Genomic DNA, 17,664 nt, shown 5'->3' on the forward strand with positions numbered 1-17,664 from the left:
CCCCCCCCCCCAAAAAAAAAAACTGCTTTTTGGCCGCGTCATTTGCGTCGCGGCAGCACCAGCAGGACGGAACATTGCTGACAGGTTTTCCCCCGACAGTGGCGTGATCGCGACGCCGATGGTGCAAACGCTGTCGCAACCGATGCGTGAGGGCATTGAGTTTCTGTTGAAACACAAGCAGGCTCTCGGGCGGCGGGCTCAGCCGATCGAGATCGCAAAGCTGGTGGCCTTCTTGCTGAGCGAGGACTCCAGCTTCACCACGGGTGCAGTGTACGTAGCCGATGGGGGCCAAGTGTGTTAGTGTCTTTGGGGGGCGTCACTGTTTTCTGTTACCCCCGGGGTAGCAGGAAAAGGAAAGTACGAACTTGAAAATGAACGGGGGGTTTTGCTTTAAAGCTTAACGTTAGAGCAATAAGACTTCGCGATTACAATGTATCTTTGAGCTATGCACACATGAACGAACCCTGTCTATCACCGTCTTCTTTTTCGCGTGTTCCATCCCTTCCAACCGGTAATTCTGCCACGCCTAAAAATCCGACAAGTCGTCATCATGCTGGGAATGATTACAAGAGGCGAGAGAGCAAAACGAAAAAAAAAGATGTGCGCCAAATAAACAATCATACTAAGTGTTGATCCGAAGGGGGTCTTAACCAAAAACGAGGCATTCATCCATCGATAGCGTGCGTGCAGTAGGTAAGGGGCTTGAAAATCACAAGCAGCCAAACGGGACAGATCCTCCAGAGGTAAAAGCATTGGGCGACTACTCCTCCTCTTTCAGACTCCGTTGCGACTTGCGAAACCGCAGCATACCCTTCCAAGCGGTGAACCGCTGGGCGGGCGATTCACCAGGCGCAGGAAGGCGAGGGGATATCCAAGTCGGGGTCAGACTGGGCGGCTCCGTATCCTGCGGTGTATGAAATTCCTATGCGCGCTGCAGAAGTTTTAAGATCTGCTCCTTCTCATCCACGGGCAACATGCCCAAGACCTGCGCAACACCTTTGAGACCGCCTTCCTTATCTCTCCTCAGTAGAGCGGCGACGTCGGCAGCGACGCCCTCTCGCCTCAGGGCCTCAATGCGTGCAGCAGTCTCCTTCCTATTCTCCTCGTACCACATGGCGACGTTCATGTCGTCAGTTTCGAACTTCTCGACACCAGTCCAGGCCTTAAGCAGGCCAAGCTTGCCTTCTCTGCTAGATGGCGTCTCCTTGGACTCGGCGGCCACGAGCTTCTTGAGGATGTACTCCTCGTTCAATCTGCGGCGCAGTCGCCAGTAGAAGAATCGGCGCGCGTTCTGCCAGCGGAGAGCCATGCGGATGGTGCCCTTGGCCTGCATGCGGCCAGCACGGTCGTGCAAGTCGGCATACTGTAAGGAGATCTGGCTGTAGACTGGCAGGAGCAGGTTTTCGCGCTCCGTCATCTTGGCCTTGATCTCAGCCTGCTGCTCGGGCGTAAGGCTTGGGTCCGCAAGCTTTTTCTTGAGCTCGCCATAAGTCTGGTCCAGCCGTGCCATGGTCTCGAGCTGCTTGTCCTTGCGGAACTTGATGCCAACAATACCTTCTGGTTCCAGGACACCACCGCGCGAGTCCTCATCGGCGTACATCTCCATGTATTGAGGGTTGATGGTCGGGTCAACGACGACCCATGAGCCACCACGGAGCTCACCGAAGGGTGGAATGTACACAAAGACGGGCTGCTCATACTTGACGAGAGCATCGACAATGTACGAGCCGTACTTGAGCACCTCGTTGTACATATCACGCTGACCACCCGAGAAACCACGCCAGTTGGCTAGGATGATCAGTGGCAGCTGTTCACCATTGTTGAAGTCGTTGATGGCCTGAGCGGTCTTGAAGGCAGAGTTCGGGTACCAGACGCCACCTGCTTCGGAGCTGACCTGCTCGATCGAGTCTGGGTTGGCAGGATCAGCGGGAGTGACGTTCTCAACGGTGCGGGTCTCAACGCCAATAACGCCGACTGGGATGCCACCAAGGCGAGCACGGCCGACAACAACGGTCTTGGCCCATCCGCCGAGGGCCTCCTCGAACGAACCCTTGTCGAACAAACCGCTCAAGAAGCCCTCATCGTCTTCCTTTCCAGCGATCAGGTGTCGGACGTCGTATGGTTGCTTGGGCGCTGGGAAGAAAGTGACGTCGCGGTCCCAAGTGTCGATGGATGGCGAGATAGGCACAGGGTTGCCCTTCTTATCCGGCACAAAAGACATCCACTTGACGATCTTAGAGACGCCAGCGAAGTCGTCGTTGGCGGTCATGTGAGATACACCATTGCGGTACATGATCTGGGTGCCACCAAGCTGCAAGTTGGAGGTGTAGACTTCACGGCCCAGCAGTTTGTTGATAGCCTGGGCACCGGTGAGGATGATTGGCTGGCCTTCAATCTGGATGGCACGCTGGCCGAGACGGACAAGGTATGCACCGATACCTGCAACAAATTAGTATTCGCCAGTTGCGCTTGAAAACATGTCTGAACATACCAACTGAACGGCACGTAACCAACGTGACGGTGAAGATGTCATTATAAGCCCTGCTAGTCTCACCAGCGATGAGACCAGAGCCACGCAGACACTCAACACCAAGGCCGTCTTCTTGACCAATGATTGTCGTCAGCTTGTACCTGATCTCACCGTCTTCTTCGACCTTCTCAGTGATGACATCGCGCCTGTTGCCGTCCTCGAACTTCTTCTTCTTCTCCGGAGTGAGGTACAAGTACTTGAATCCTTTCTCTGGGCGGCCAGGCTCGTTCCATGCAACGCTAAAGTGTGGGATGAGCTCCTCGGCCATGCCGAGGCGGGCACCGGAGTTGGCGGACAGGTAGATGCGCGGAATGCCAAGCTTGCGCGCCAGCTCGGAGCATTTGTGGAAGAACTGATCTTCTTTGGGTCCAAAGCTGCCAATCTTGTGTGTGATATCATTAGCAATGATGATGAAGCGGCGTCCGCGTGGGTATTCCGGCGTCTTGGCCGTGACGATCCAACCGACCATGCCAATTGTGTTGGTTCCAGGTTCACGGTTGACCTCGACAAGATTGTCATTGTCGTCGAGGACAAGTTCGTTGTACTCAATGCACTCGCCGTGCGGCGGCTGACGCTCCTTAAGATGGGCATGCTCCTTGACGACCTGAGACCAGCTGTTCTCGATGGCCTGCCTGAACAGCTCGGGGAAGTCATAAACATACTGCGTGCCCATGATGTGTGCCTTGTATCGCTTGGGCTGCAGGGCGCCCTTGGTCGGGTAGGGCGTGTAGACGGGCATAAGATGCAGAGAACCGATCTTCTTGGTGCCACCAATGCTCTGGAACACCCACTCACCACCCTTGTCGGACTTGCGCTCGGCATAGATCTCTACGTCGACAATGAAGCCGGATGTATTGTTTATGACGACGCGAAGTGGGTACGGAGCCCCAGTCTTTGGCTCAGTGCAGATGATGCGGACCTCGACACCGGTGACGCGAAGTCTCCAGGCGCGGGGGCCGAAGCGGCTGATGAGCTCGCCAAGCGATTCCTCGACCTGGCTTGGGTTGATGTTGAAGACATGAGAGAAGTTGATGAAGATGTGGTTCATGTCAGAGTTGTTGTTGCCAATGATCTCAAGCGCGTCCAGGATGTCGTTCATCATCCTGTCGGCCTCGGAAACAATGTATTCGCCGAGAGGGATCTCGTCTCGAAGACGACCCGGACGCACGACAGCACGCGTGAAGTAGCGCTTGTCGGTCTCGGCGCCCTTGCCGATGGCCTCGTAAATGTGGATGTTCCTGTTCTCAGTGAACACCGGCTTGATGTTGAACTTGGAGAGACGTCCAAACTCGAATTGGAAGGCCAGGGCGGGCTCGACGTGACGGATGGACTGATCTTCCTCGTACGTGGGGCCACGGAAAGTGTAGTAACCTGGATACGTGCCGTCCTTGTGGCCGCAGATGAACGTCAGACGGCGCACGCGGCGTGCTAGAAGTTCGTCCTTGAAGTCTTTGACTATGGGCTTGATGCGAGCTAGAATCTCCGCGTCGTCGAAGCTCTCGGCGTCGCGGACAGCAATGTTGACGACCGCATCGAGTTCCTCCTCTGGTGGAGTCGTGACCGTAGGGGTTGGGCCACGGCGTCGGGAAAGATCAGCAATCAGTCCGCTCTCCCTGCTTGAAGCAGTCTTCCTGCTGGAAGGGAACATCTCCAGAGCCTTCATGAGGTATTCATCGACCTCGTCGAGGTACTGCACCGGCACGACGGAGCCCTTGCGAAGCGGCTCTGTCTCGTTGACCTTGCTGTTGAGGTAGGACATGTCGCTGATGGAGGCAATGCGCTTGGATCCGTCGGCCGGAGTGCCAGGGAACGAGGATTCAATCGGCAGACCGAACTCAGCCTGGCCGACCTTGCGGAGAGAGAACTCCCAGCCGAGGACGTATGGCGCTTCGCCCTCGGTGTTGTACTCAATCGACTTGAGCTGGTACGCACGGTATGCGCGGCGGATGTAAACTTCGAGAGCAGCGAGTGCCACCCATGGGTCCTCGTGGGCAAAGAACTGTGGCAAAACGTCGAAGACGGTGTACTTGGAGTCGACGACATCTCTGATTGCCTCAAAGTCGGGCTCGCGATGCTCCCAGCCACTCTCGCCGTACTTGGATTCGACGACGGAAGACTTGAGGATGTGCTCCATCTGCGAGGTACGCTCCTCGAGAGAAGGCATAGAGCACTGAATGAGCACTTCACGCGCCTTGAGCGCAACCTTGGCGGTGCCACGACCTTCGAGCTCGGCAAGCTTGCGGAGGATATCGCGGAAGTACTTGGCGACGTTGCCTACGCCAGGCTTGTTGGGTTTGTACAGGTCCAGGATGGCCACGCATAGGGCACTCTTCTGCGCCACGCGTGTGTGCGACAGGACAGTGTTGACAACGTCGACAAGTTTTTCACGGTTCGCATCACGAAGAGCAAGAATGACTTCCTCGTCGCGAGCAGTGCGAGACGCGAATTGCTTCTCAACATTGTAGAACTGTTCGAGAAGCTTAATCATTACTTTGTACTCGTGGACTTTCAGACCGTCGATGTAGCTGTTCATGACGTCGATGAGAGGAGCAAGGGAGGCCTGGAGAAGAGGAACATCACTAGGCGCAACGTTCTCGTCCATGAAGCGGGAGAAGGCCTTTGCGAGCTGCTTAGCTGGGAACTCGACGTGACGCTGGTGCGCACGATCCACAATCTGCGCAAGAGCCTGATCAAGCTTCGCCGGCATGCGGGCGTGCAGAGCAGAAGCCTGCGCATTCCATTCGCCGTAGGGCAACTCCGGGTCCCGCAGAACGTTCACGAGATCCTTGAGCGTCTGCTGCATGATGACCTGGTTGTCGTAGCCTTGAAGAATGTGCTGAAGCACGTTCATGTAGTACGCGAACTTCTGCGGCGGCTTCTCACCCAGCACCGTCGGGGGACCGAGATCTGGGAGGAGACCGAGGAAAGGCTGTGCGGACTTGACCTTGGATGGGTCATCCAGGGTCAAGATGCCTAGGATGTCGCCAGCTTCGAGGGTGGCGCCAGGCTGCTTGATCAAGTTGACAACACCGTCTTCCTGCGCAATGAGGGGCATGTACATCTTCATCACCTCGACTTCAGCGAAGGCCTGGCCCTTCTTGATGTGGTCGCCGCTTTCGACGGTGAACTTGACGAGCTTGCCGGGAGACGGTGTGCGGAGCTGAGTCGGATCGTTCTCCTGCTCCAGCAAGCACGTCTTGCTGTCGACGGAGAGACGAGTGGCTCCAACCTCGTCCTTCCAGTAGACGTTGTGCGATTTGCCGTTGAGCAGGACGAGCAGACCGCCGTCAGCTAGGGCACGAACACCAACGAAGCACTTGGAACCGTTGATGAAGAGCGTGTAGCTGTCGGCGCTGGAGCGGGTCGCTGTGAACTTGTATCTCTGACCGTCGTAGATGAAGTCAATCGGGAAGACAGTCTTCAGGATCTCCTTTGGCGGGACCTGACCCTTTTCCAAGCTGGCCTTGTACTCGGCGATACAAGCCTCAGCTGCCACGTGCGCCTTCGTCACGGCACCGCAAATGACGGCAACCATTGGGTCCGGACGCTCTGCGGTCAGCTTCTTGGAAATAAGCTCGTCAAGCCAGCCCGTGGTGATGGTATTCTCCTCGAAGGCGGGCGTCTCGAGCAGTTTGATCAGGTATTCGACAGTAGTCCTGAAGTCACCACGGATGCTCAACTCCTTGAGCGCCACAACCATGTGCTTTCGAGACGCGGCACGGTTCTCACCGTACGCGAAAATGTGACCAAACTGCGAGTCGGAGAAACTGTGGATAGAGGACTGTGAGGATACGGAAAAGTAGCCCCACACGTTCGCGCTCGACCTGAAGTTCAGTTCGTGCATGGTACCGCTTGAGGGCTTGAAGCCTTCACCAGGATCCTCCGAGGTGATACGGCAAGCCGTGCAGTGACCCTTCGGCATCGGACGACGGATGTTCTCCTTGCTGCCGGACTTGGAGAAGTCGAAATCGATTGGGGTCGCAGAGTGCGGGTCGAACCCGTACAGGAGGCGAATGTCACGGATCCGGCTCAGGGGCAGACCCATGGCAATCTGAAGCTGCGCAGCGGGCAAGTTGACGCCGCTGACCATCTCCGTGCAAGGATGCTCGACCTGAAGACGCGGATTCAGCTCGAGGAAGTAGAATTGATTGTCAGAGTGCGAGTACAGGTACTCGACTGTACCAGCGGAGACGTAGCCGACGAGCTTGCCCAAGCTTACGGCGGCGTCCGCCATCTTCTGGAAAGTGTCCTGCGACGCGATCGTCACGGGCGCCTCCTCGATGATCTTCTGGTGCCGTCTCTGGACCGAGCAGTCACGGCCGAAGAGCGAGATGTTGTTTCCATACTGGTCAGCCAGCAGCTGGACTTCCAAGTGTCTGGCGTTGCCGGCAAGCTTCATGATGAAGATGGGCGAGCCCGGGATTTCGCTGGCAGCTTGCTGGTAGAGCTTGACGAAATCCTCCTCGCGGTCAACTTTGCGGATACCCTTGCCTCCGCCACCCTCGGAGGCTTTGACCATGACCGGGAAACCGATCCTCTTTGCGTGCATCAGACCCTCCTCAGGCGACGTGACGCAGCCCTTTGCGTAGACGTCGTCAGCGACGGTCACGATGCCATTCTCGTCCACCACGACTTCGTCGACGCCCGTTCCGGACCAGGGAATGCACGGCACCCCTGCGTGTTGTGCGACGATTGTGGAAGAGATCTTGTCACCGAGCGATCGCATGGCGGAGCCCGGGGGACCGATGAAGACGATCTTCTTCGGCGACGCGGCGAGCGACTCTGGAAGCTTTGGGTTCTCGGACGCGTGGCCCCTAGAAATAGCACCAAAAGTTTTAGTATTTTCCTGTCCATTCGGGCAGACCAAGCGACAAAGAGAGCAGAGGGAGGAAAGAAACTCACCATCCAGCCCACACAGCATGCACGTTCATTCGTTCTGCAACATCGACAATCAGTTCGACGTTGGCGTAGTTGTTGTTGTTGGTGCCGCCCGGAACCTGTATTCACACATTATCAGATCTTGCTCGGAGCTGCCATCCCAAGACACCGATTCGGCTCCGCGGCCTAGCCAGAGGGCCCGGCAAGACGGCCTCCAACTCGGAAATCAAGACGCGCTCACCTCAACGTATTGGTCCGCCATACGAATGTAGTCCGCGTTCGCCTTCAGGTCTTCAGGCGTTGCCATGACGGTGAATTGAATCGCTCTCTCGTCGCCAAAGGTCTCGTACGCCCATTTCCGCACCGATCGGATCTCTTTGACGGCCGCGATACCGTTGTTCGCAATCAAGACCTGCCCAATCGCTGTCAGCACGTGCCTCATTCCATGGCTAGTTCCCCAAGTCCACTGCGCCCGCTGGGTGAATGCCCAGGGGCGGAGGAGGGGGGGGGGGGGGGGGGGGGGGGGGGGGGGGAAATCACGTACATTTGTGATGACTGTGTGACCGCCGTGAGACTGCACAAAGTCCTTCACCTTCGACGGCGGTGCCACGCCCAAATGGTTGCCGCCGATGAAATGTGAGGGAAGGTTGTACTTGGCTGCATTGCTGCTTGGCGTACCGTTGGCCTGCTTCACGCCGTTTGTGGCCATTTCTGCTGAAGTAACTCCCATAAACTAATTGCTCCTTTCTTTGTTGTGTGGAGTTTGGAAGGATGGTGGGAAAAAAGGAGAGGCGAGAATGGAGGCCTCGACACTTTGTTGGGAGATTTTTTGGGGGTGGATGGAGGGAATGGAGAAAGATGGCCCGTAAAGCAGGCGGCGGAAGCTAAAAAGACGGGAGTGTAGTAAAAGGGTCCGTCGACTTTCTGCTGGCCTTCTCGTTGTGCGATGCTTTTTTGGCTTTGCGCCTTTTTTCCTTTTCGGTTTCTCGACTTTGCTGGGAGGAGCACTCGAAAGTCCGCTGCTGTGTGCGACAAGCTAAATCTTTTTTGCGACCTGTTCAGCTCCGGAGGAAAGCCGTGGAACTGCGATCTACCAGGGGTATGGGTTTGCGGTGTGCGTGCTTGCGGGAAGTCAATTGGAAACTCTCGATCTGGGTACGTGTTTCCTTTGTGTGCAATCTTCTACGATTCGCCCAAACCGTAGGAAATCAGACACAGGATACGATGAGATTCGGAGCGTCGTGACGCGGTGCTCTCCAGGGAGACTATGCGGCTCGTAAACACGCCGAGGGGGAAAGAAATGTCGATAAGCCCGAAAGGCTGCGATATGCAGGAACAAGCGCACAACAAGGTGTGGCAGTTCAAAGGCGTATATACGAGGAGGGGGGGTTAAGCAGATATGGTCGTGAGGGGGAGGGGGATGTTTACGGGGGGATATGAGCACATGAGAAGAAAGCAAAAGCAAGAAGAGGTTGAGGGCAAGGGGGGAGGGCGTCCGTTATGTACGGTTCATTTCTTGCTCTGCTCAGCACGCGGGCACACACGCACAGTCTACACAGGCACGCACTCGCGCGCGCACACACGCACACACACACACACACACAGCCAGACCAGCCTGGAGTGTATCCAACCTGATACTCGGACAGCAATGGGGGTAAGCCGTAATTAGCCTGCACCGCGCCGAGCGTTGAGCAGCCCCCGTGCCTGGGCGGTCCCGAACGGGCCTAGCGCCGCCCAGCCAGTGCCCGCCCCGTCCGCCCCAAAACCGCGCCGGCCTGCGCTCAACCAGACGCTGCGGATTGCCCGCCCGACGACGATGATTATTCTTATCCTCGTCATCGTGGTCAGCACGGAGGGTTGCTTCTCGTCTCGTCGCGCGTTGGGGGCCCCGTCGAGTGTGGCCGCGTGCTCTGTCCAGCGTGCGTGTGGTGTCCTTTCCGTGCCCCGCGTTGGCGCGACGGTCAGGAGTCCGCTCCCCTCGCTGCCCGTGCCTCGCAGATCTGCATGTCACCGGGATTCGCTCTCGTTGTTGAGACCCAAAAGAAACAGCCCGCGCTCGACCGGTAGGCGGCGACGGGACGCAGCGTTTCCCCACGACGTAGAGTCGCGACGCGAAAGCGAAGGGGGCAAAAAAGCGAGGATGCAGCGCCGTGACGATCGTGATCCCTGCGTCCGGGCCAGTGGTTTTTGGTGAGCAAGCTTGCCCGAACGTTGGGAACTCACCAACTTTGGCGCACGCTTTTCAACATTGCGGCCCTCCGATCCTGTACTGCATTCATCATCCACCGTCTATCCGTCTTCCGCGCCTCCGTGCGCTTGAATCTTCCTCATCCTCACCCCGGCGCTCGCACGTCGCCCGCCTTCGCAACACCACGACCCGGCATCTGCCATCTTGCCACGCCCGAGAATGCTGCTGATCGGGATGCCCCAGTCATGCAGGCTGAGGTGATGATGGCTTCAGCCACAATCTCACAGGGCCTGTCTGCGTGCCAGGTTCATTGCGATGCTTAAATTTAGACTCAACCTCAGTAAGGCGTCCGGGTACCTTTCGCTCCCGGACCCATCAGCCCGCTGCGGTGGATCCGGTTGGCCCTGCAACCGATGCTTCCATTGGCCGGCCTCTTCTGTCGCTCTCCTACTGTGTACGCAACAACGGCCGCTTTCGTGCGTCGTGATTGACGAAGGGAAAACCGCATACGCTCAATCCACCACTCTTCAAGCCCCATACGGCTCCCCGCCGCTGCTGTTCGCATCGACCGTCCGCTTCTTGCCATCACACACGCAACCACAAGTTCGCACAAGTATGGCCGAGTTGACGCCCCCAGCTGTCGTTCTCCCGCTTTGTTTATAGGTGTATATATATATATATATATATATATGTGTGTATATGTATATATATATATATATATATATATGTATATATATCTACCTAGACATCCACATATCAATATGCGAGACGTGTTAGGCGTCTCAGGTCGTCTCCGCCCCATAAAGGCCGATTAAAAAGAAGAGAGGATGCTGCCGCTACCATCAGCACCACGGAACCTGCCGTGGCCTGCGCCCCTCTACCACGGCCGAAATGCCAAACGATGCCCCATTATGAAGCTCTCATGCTACTACTTCCACTAGCCCTGCTTCTGCTGCTTTGATCGCTCGCATTCTTCTCGAGCGAGATGAGCACACGGCTGTCTTACTCGGCAGAGCCAGCCACCGAGCACACAGTTGCTTGGGGGCTGATTGTTTGTTTTTTTTTTTTCTTTTTGGCCCAGGCATCAACCATCATCAAGTTAAATGACTGTCGCCGTGTCGCGCACGCCACAGCAGCGAGCTGCCCAACAGATTGTCCTGTGTCGAGTCCATGGTTGCCGAACGCAGAAGGGGGTCTTGCGCACTCGCCCAGGCCGCCGTAGATGCGACCGCAGTCTTGTCGCCGATTCTCCCCCAACGGGCGGGTTTTGGGCTGGCGGGTGGAGCCGCATACGTCAGGGTCTCTGTCAAAAGTGACTTCGGGACCTTCTCGTTTCGCCATGGCCGGACTAACACTTGCCTTTAGGCGCTCTCCTTCTGCAACGTGTTCGAAATTTTTTTTCTTTCCCTTTCGTCTTCTATCTCATCGTCTCTCGCGCCCCGACGGGCCTCTGGCTACGCAGATCGCGCCCCTTCTGGCCCGGCGCGCTCGCTTTGACAGGTCCCAGCCCGAACGGCGGTGAGTTTGTTCGCCATGCGGCCTTGGCTTCGGCGCCCGAATGCCGTAAGCTTTGTCGCTTTTGATGTTGAGCCTGTTCGTGGCTCCAAAGGCCGCTAGTGAGAGGTTACAAACCCGAGTTCGCACGGGTGAGTTGGGGTGCACAAAGAAAACGAAAAAGGGAAATAGGAAGGCCGACTCGGTTCCATCATGCAAGCGACGCGTTGAAAAGCCTACACAAGTTGCACGAATCACTTTCTAGCAAGAAAGTGGACCCCACGTACGGATGGAGCGTAGTCCTTCCAGTACTCTGTCATTGCCTCTGCCGTGAGAGCAAAGAGCGGACGTTCACAGATCTCCCATCTGCGTGTGTCTCCTTCTCATCTGGCCTCTGCGTGTCTCTGCCACCGCCACGATCGAAGCAACAACGCACCAGCCCCAGCTTGTACCCTCGCGCTAAGCAAACGCTTACTTAAGCACTGGCTCTCCGCTTCTTGATTGGCCAATCTCGCTTGCATCGTCACTGCGATCGGTAAGCCGGCCAGGATTGTCCGCTGTTGACTTCGCGTCTCAACGCGCGCCCGCTCTGTCCGAAAAAAAGCCACGTCCCCGCTCTGAGAATGAGCATCATCGAAGCCAGGCAAACGGCGTGTCTCAGATCTGCCGCCCAGCTCACCGCAGATTGTTCGCAGGCGCGTTAACGTGAACCCCGGTCGACCGCCCGCCAAGTCGGTTCGCGCACGCTGGCGGCCGCCGCTCCTTTGTGCACGGTAACGTTGCAAGAAATTCCCAGGTCTTGCATTATCCGCCGTTGAACAGCAAGGTGCTCAGTCGAACAAGCGAGCGAGCCGAAGCAAGAGCAGGGCTGGTGCTGCTCGATGGTTGCTTAGGAGCAGCGTCGTGTCAAAAACGTCGCAGTCGAGATACATTGCGGGACCTGAGAGGGGAGCCGGGACGTTGTGGCTGTGCGTCCTTCCCGAGCGGACTCGACGAACCTTTGATCATTCTGCATTCAAAAACCTTCGAGGCGCGTACACCCGGACGCCCATGTCCTTCTTGAACGCCTGCAAAAGTTTCTAAAACAGACGTTGTGTTATGCCCGTAATTGCAAAGGCGTCGTTACGAAAAAAAAAAAAAAAAAAAGGCAGAGGCTAAGTGACGTATCAAGACGGCGTTGATCGCGAAACGAAAACAAACGCCCTCTTCTTCACGCTGTCAAGTGCGCCGCGCGTCCAAATCAATCCGTTCACCAATATGACTGACTGGAGCCGCACGAACAAACCCTCTTTCAAGAGAATGGCTTCGATCCCGGATGGCCTGCCGAGCACACCCCGTCCGAGCCTGACCGTGTCCGGCTGTGTCTGCGCAGACGCCGCCAACCGCACACGTTCCAGCCGAACGAGCCTCATGCCTTCGCAGCTTTCGACGCGCCCTCCTCACGGCCCCTGGCCGAGGACTTCTTCGAATCCCGCGGCAGACGTCCCGATTGCGAGAGACGTGCTCACGAAGCTTGCAGCGTCCGCTCCGTCGCTCGTAGCGTGAAAAAGAACGTGGCGCGCGCGGGGAGATGGCGAGCAACCGAAGAGAGTGAAAACCCGTCCCGCCAAAATGCCCACGGAGCCCAGCGTCGAAATGGCGTGGGCCGTGGTAAACGTGCCTTGCGGCAAGGCGCCGTGCTGCATGGCGTAGGAAACACAAGCGGTGGCAAGGGACGGCGAAACACACAGCGTTCAAGGGCCGCGTCCAAGACGTAGATATATGCGAGGTTTGTCTTTGATTCGTGAAACGTCCTTCTCAAAAAAAAATGCTTGTCATGTTCATCTACGTGCATCAATGAACGCCCTGGCACCCTACTGACCCAAAACCCCCCCTCCACCACCCCCCGTGAACGCATGCGGCCACGCACGCTCAGAGAAGTCCATCACCCAAGTGGGGGGGAAAAAAAAAGCATGTTCAAAACGTCTCCCCAATGTCCACGCCCGTCTTCCTCTCCCTTCTGGCCGTGCTGCTGGGAGGTCCCATGTCGCCGGGACCCGTCCCTCCGTCTCCGCTCCCAATACCGCTTTGCCTCCGTACGACGCCCGCGCTCTGTCGTCTGCCGCCAGGCAGCGGGATCCCGCTCACGCCCTTGTCCAATGTGGTCCTCCTCGCCGTCGGCGTGATCCCGCCGTCGCTGCCCTCGTCCTCCGTCGTCTTGATCGAGCTCATGATCGAGTTGCTGTAAGAATGGCCGAGGCGGGGACCGGGCGTCCCGCTTCGGCTCGTTCCCATCTCCGAGCGCGCGAGCGAGGGGTTCGCCGCCGTGGCGTTGTGCGTGCTCGCGTAGGAGCCGCTTATGCTGCTGCGGGGTCGCCGCAGCTCCGGCTGCGGGTGGTAGCCCAGGCTGCTCGGGGTTCGCATGCTGGACTGGCTGGGCGGCCGAGCTATGCCGCTTGCTCTGCTTGAAGGCCGGGTCACGCTGGCTCTGCTAGAGGGCCGCGAGCCAGCGTCGGGGTTGAAGCCAAAGCTCAGTCTTGACGCGGGGCCTGACTCGGTTCCCGCGGTGGAGGTGCTCGCGCTCGGGCGCTTCCTGTTCGAGCGGACGGTCACGCTTGCAGGTATTTCTCTGTCGGCGCGGGGACTGGCACGAGGGGGCGTAGTAGTGGGTGCAGGCAGCCTTGAATGTACTCTCTGCACACGCTCCTCGAGCGTGGCCATCTTCTTTCGCAGACCGCGGAGCTGATGTAATGATTCCGAGCGCGGCGGGCCAGACGTAGGTTGAGGAAGACCCGACATGCTTGTTCTGCCGCTGATCGACGGGCGTGTCGTTGTCCGCTTCGGCGCCGCAGATGTGGGACCCTGCTGTCGAACGGCGGAAGCTGTGGGTATGGACGGCCCCCGAGAGTGCCTTGGCGGTCTGATGCCGCTGTGCATTGTTTTCGACGTCGTGCCCGACTCCAACGTCCGCTTGTTGGCCGGGGTAACCGGTGGTGGTTTTACAGCTTGTGCACTCGTCTCGCTCAGCGGTGGGCTCGGAGGCGACGTCTGCACCGTGCTCGTCTCGCTCTTTGGAGGGGGTGTCGCAATCGTGGGGCTCGATATGGTGGTCGCACTCGTGCTCGCCGCATCGGAGCTGGGACTCGGTGCCCTCAAACTCTCGATCGCAAGTGCGGAGGGCTTCCTGTCGGCACGAAGCGCCTCGATCGTCTCCTCTGCCAATCGTAGCTTTTCTTGCGTAATTTCTGCCTCGACCTTCAGGTCATTGAGCTCGTCGCGGAGACGCTGGGCTTCTATGCGTAAGTTTTCGCGTTCCTGTTCGCCAGCTTTGATTTCCTCTTCCAACAGCACACCACGTTCGATTGCCTTGTTATATTTAGACTCCATGTCTTCGAGAGAAGACGTCTGATGGCGTGCTTGCTTCTCAAAGTCGTCGTTGGCCACTTCGATGTCTCGCAGCTTCAGCGTGAGTGCTCTATTGGCGTCGCGTAGGGTGGTGATTTCTTTTTGGAGGACGTTCTGTGCTCGATTTGCCTCTTCTTTGGCCTGCTTATGTTTTGCCTGTTCGACATATCAGCCTGTACGCATAGCGCGCCTGTACGCAGGAATACGTACCCTCCACTCGTCCACCTCAAAGCCCAAACTTTCGTACTTTTCCTGGTACCGTCGCTTCTCTGCCTCGGCGGCTTCTAACTCCTGCTCCATGGTCTGTTCAACCTCCCTGCTCGTCTCCTGGTAGTCGCGCAACTCCTCCGCCATGGCCACGTAGTTTGTCCTGTACCACTCTAGCTCGTCATCCTTGCTGCCGAAGTCTTTCGGCGGCGCCGGCGACGATGTGCCCACGTCCGAAGCCATGTTTGCGGCGGTGGCTTCGAGGGTCTCGACAACCGTGTTCGGTGCTGTTGCCAGTTCAAGATCTACACGGCTATGAAAGTAGATCTCACGTAGATCTCGCGTGCTCTCTTCGTGTGAACTCGAATTCTTCCCAAGCAGCGCTTGTGTGCCTGTTCCCGCAGTCCAGGAAGTCCCGTGAAATTCTCCAGGCGGTGTATGTCGGCGTGGTTACTCCTGTCGCAATGGGCGCGCGCGCAGGTACGCGGCAGCCAAATCCGTGGCCCGTAGATGTTTGTCCTGTTGGTTAGTATCCGGTATCCTGGGGGGGCCCTCGAGGGCGTGAAAGGTGGTGGTGTGGTGACCTGTCCGTGGTTGTTTCTTCAGTGTTGATGCGGGCGTGGATGGCGCATCAACAGGGCAACCGGGGGTGGAGGGGATGGGGGGCTTGCTCAGACGCAGGGGCCATCACATGCTGAATGTCTAGCGCGTTCGTCCTCGCTGACTACTGCACCATCGAGCTTCCTGCATTCGATTGTTGTTTGTTTATTCTTTGAGAACACTCTTCATGCTGTTCTTGCATACCACCCAAACCCATATCCTATGCGTGTGCATCCCGTATAAAGTTCCGAGCCAGTGTAGGTTGGAGGCTCAAAATCGCATTGTGTCAAGAGCCTCACGTGGGGTGAAACACATGTCGCGCGCAACATCCCCCATCCCGGCTTGAGTTGCTTGACAGCAAAGCATGAGAACACGAAAGCCAACCAGAACGATGCGCGTTACATTAAATGTATACTACTCATACAAAAGCACGGTCATCAAAGTCACCACCTTGGTCTTGCCTCCCGATTGTCGAAATTAACTCGTGGCCTTTGACTCACCAGTCGTTGTCGTCGAAAGGAAGATAGTCATCAAGAAAATCGGCCGCATCCTCCCTACCTTTCCTGTATATCTCGCCAAAGGACTCTATAGTATTTTGAAGCGCCTCCTGACCACGTTTTGAGATCGCCTTGCCATTGTCCACGGCGGTGTTGGCTGCGTCACCAACTGCCTCTTTAACATCGCTTGCTGTCTCCACCACGGCACCCTTGACATCATTCGCCGTCTTACTCGCAAGACCCTTCAGTTCCTGTGGTGACGGGTACTTTTGAATGGCTTTGAGAACCCAGTAGTACAGTTGTATGACGATCGTGTGGATCCTCTCCTTCATGAGCATGGTCAGTCCATGCGCAAAGAAGCCCTTCATGACCTCGCCGCCGAGTCCTTGATAGAGGCCCTCTAAGCCCTCGTCCCGCGCAATCTGCAGTACCGTATCGAAGATTGTATCCTTCCTCAGTTTCCTCGCCGCCTTTTCCTCAACCTGCTTTGCCGAATCCTCCTTCGTAGAGATGTGCTCATCATCTTTCAACGGTTTCTTGGAGCTGACTTGTGCCCGTGCTTTTGCAAGTGAGAAGGGGTATGTAATCGTACTAACCATCGCCTTGGACAATGCTGCAATCAAAAATGTTGTCTTCGCACCTGGGTTCGAGCGCCGATCTCGCTTGACAAGCAGGCGTAATAACGCACCGTGAAACATCATCGTCAGCGACGGGTTAATCGTCAGAACAAGCGACGCCGAGTAGCCCGCCCAGAAGCCTGCAAGACCCTTCTGCTGCTTAATTTGCATAGCAATATCTCGCGTGCTCAGTTTCTTCGATGATGCTGATGCGTTTGGTGACCGTTTTGCAATCATGGCTGCAGTTTGTTTTCTCGTGACGATCTGTTGTATGGGTGTCGTAAAGAACTTAGAGAAAGCACCTGCAGCCATGCCTACGAGTAGTTCCTCATAGACGGGCAATTTCTTCGCACCGCCGTGCTTTTGCATCCGGTCTTTGCGGATGAAATTGTAGGCCAGAAAAAAGAGGAACGAGTCAGCCATGGATTTCAGCGTATCCTGCGTGCAACCAGAGTAGAAGGCCGCAATGCCGCCTTCCTCTGCGTAGATCCGCTGAAAAGCATCTGCAATAGATTTGTACTCTTCATCATCAGTTGTCGCAGCGTCTTTGCCGGATGATGACGATGAGCCTTTGAATTGACGCTGGACCTGAAGGCGCGTGATGGATAGCGCCAACGGGTACGTGATAACATTCGATATCGCTGCACCCGTCGCGCCGGAGATTGCATGGCCTAGCGCTGGCAACGCAGGTCCTCCCAGGATAGATACCTTCGACTCATCCTCCTGGGCGCGAAGGAAATACTCAATGTCATCCTGCATCAGCCGCGGAGCAAGTTAGCACGTGCAATTTGTGGGGGATGCGTGGCAAAGATCACGGAGTGGCGGGGTTGCATCGTACCAGTTGCGGATCGTACATGTAAGTCATATTGACGGGCTAGATCTCTTTAATTCGGGTTTAAAGCATTTTGCTCGTAATTGCTGAGGTGTTGCACGCGTGCGGAGGTGCAGAAGTGCTGTGGGCGGAGCTCTCGAGGGTTTTGGCCGAAACATGACGTCGACCGAACGCGGAGGCCTGTGATCTTCCCATGGGGGTTGAGTAAGTCAACAGCTAAACTACATCAACAGGCTTGCAAACACTGTTGAAGTCTCATCACTTGACACAATCAGTTGTTTCAAGTGAACTCGAAGCACTGCAAGCTAAAATTGAGGATTGGATACGTTGTCGCCATATTTCATCAGACCTGCATTCATCACTTAGACCTACCACAAGAAGCTCTACATAAACGTTCACTTTTAGGATTCTACCCTGAGATAAACCTTAGCGACAAT

At 56.6% G+C, this 17,664-nt stretch overlaps 4 protein-coding genes across 4 annotated transcripts in view; 1 reads left to right on the forward strand and 3 right to left on the reverse strand.

The window, feature by feature from the left end:
- PV09_04339 (uncharacterized protein) overlaps positions 1-452 on the forward strand; it is a 1,713-nt gene extending 1,261 nt beyond the window's left edge. The window contains exon 2 of the mRNA XM_016357668.1: positions 100-452. Within this exon, the coding sequence (XP_016214460.1) occupies positions 100-301 (202 nt within the window). The 3' untranslated portion in view covers positions 302-452. The remainder of the gene's footprint in view (positions 1-99) is intronic.
- On the reverse strand, positions 388-8,857 carry PV09_04340 (uncharacterized protein). Its single transcript, XM_016357669.1, has 5 exons — positions 7,953-8,857; positions 7,650-7,820; positions 7,433-7,527; positions 2,492-7,344; positions 388-2,439 (listed from the first exon to the last, which is right to left on the reverse strand). Exons 1-5 carry the CDS (start codon positions 8,136-8,138, stop codon positions 923-925), a joined length of 6,822 nt encoding a protein of 2,273 aa, XP_016214461.1. The 5' UTR covers positions 8,139-8,857; the 3' UTR covers positions 388-922.
- A 4,077-nt stretch (positions 8,858-12,934) lies between these two features.
- On the reverse strand, positions 12,935-15,292 carry PV09_04341 (uncharacterized protein). The gene is made up of 2 exons (XM_016357670.1): positions 14,685-15,292; positions 12,935-14,630 (listed from the first exon to the last, which is right to left on the reverse strand). The coding sequence occupies exons 1-2, from the start codon at positions 14,922-14,924 to the stop codon at positions 13,047-13,049; spliced, it is 1,824 nt and encodes a 607-aa protein (XP_016214462.1). The 5' UTR covers positions 14,925-15,292; the 3' UTR covers positions 12,935-13,046.
- Positions 15,293-15,470: 178 nt separating this feature from the next.
- Positions 15,471-17,339, reverse strand: PV09_04342 (uncharacterized protein). Its single transcript, XM_016357671.1, has 2 exons — positions 17,234-17,339; positions 15,471-17,148 (listed from the first exon to the last, which is right to left on the reverse strand). Exons 1-2 carry the CDS (start codon positions 17,258-17,260, stop codon positions 15,778-15,780), a joined length of 1,398 nt encoding a protein of 465 aa, XP_016214463.1. The 5' UTR covers positions 17,261-17,339; the 3' UTR covers positions 15,471-15,777.
- Positions 17,340-17,664: the final 325 nt, after the last annotated feature.

This window comes from Verruconis gallopava (genome assembly GCF_000836295.1).
Source record: "Verruconis gallopava strain CBS 43764 unplaced genomic scaffold supercont1.12, whole genome shotgun sequence".
In the NCBI taxonomy this organism is placed as follows: Eukaryota; Fungi; Ascomycota; class Dothideomycetes; order Venturiales; family Sympoventuriaceae; genus Verruconis; species Verruconis gallopava.

What these genes read in the sequence shown, in the direction of transcription:
- PV09_04340 (XM_016357669.1), bottom strand. Translation starts at nt 8,138, where the DNA reads ATGGGAGTTACTTCAGCAGAAATGGCCACAAACGGCGTGAAGCAGGCC. An exon ending in CATGCTGTGTGGGCTGGATG is followed by an intron (nt 7,345 to 7,432) that starts GTGAGTTTCTTT and finishes TGCTATTTCTAG; the next exon opens with GGGCCACGCGTCCGAGAACC. An exon ending in GGTTACGTGCCGTTCAGTTG is followed by an intron (nt 2,440 to 2,491) that starts GTATGTTCAGAC and finishes AATTTGTTGCAG; the next exon opens with GTATCGGTGCATACCTTGTC.
- PV09_04341 (XM_016357670.1), bottom strand. Translation starts at nt 14,924, where the DNA reads ATGGCTTCGGACGTGGGCACATCGTCGCCGGCGCCGCCGAAAGACTTC. An exon ending in TTGAGGTGGACGAGTGGAGG is followed by an intron (nt 14,631 to 14,684) that starts GTACGTATTCCT and finishes TATGTCGAACAG; the next exon opens with GCAAAACATAAGCAGGCCAA.
- PV09_04342 (XM_016357671.1), bottom strand. Translation starts at nt 17,260, where the DNA reads ATGACTTACATGTACGATCCGCAACTG. An exon ending in ACATGTACGATCCGCAACTG is followed by an intron (nt 17,149 to 17,233) that starts GTACGATGCAAC and finishes CGGCTGATGCAG; the next exon opens with GATGACATTGAGTATTTCCT.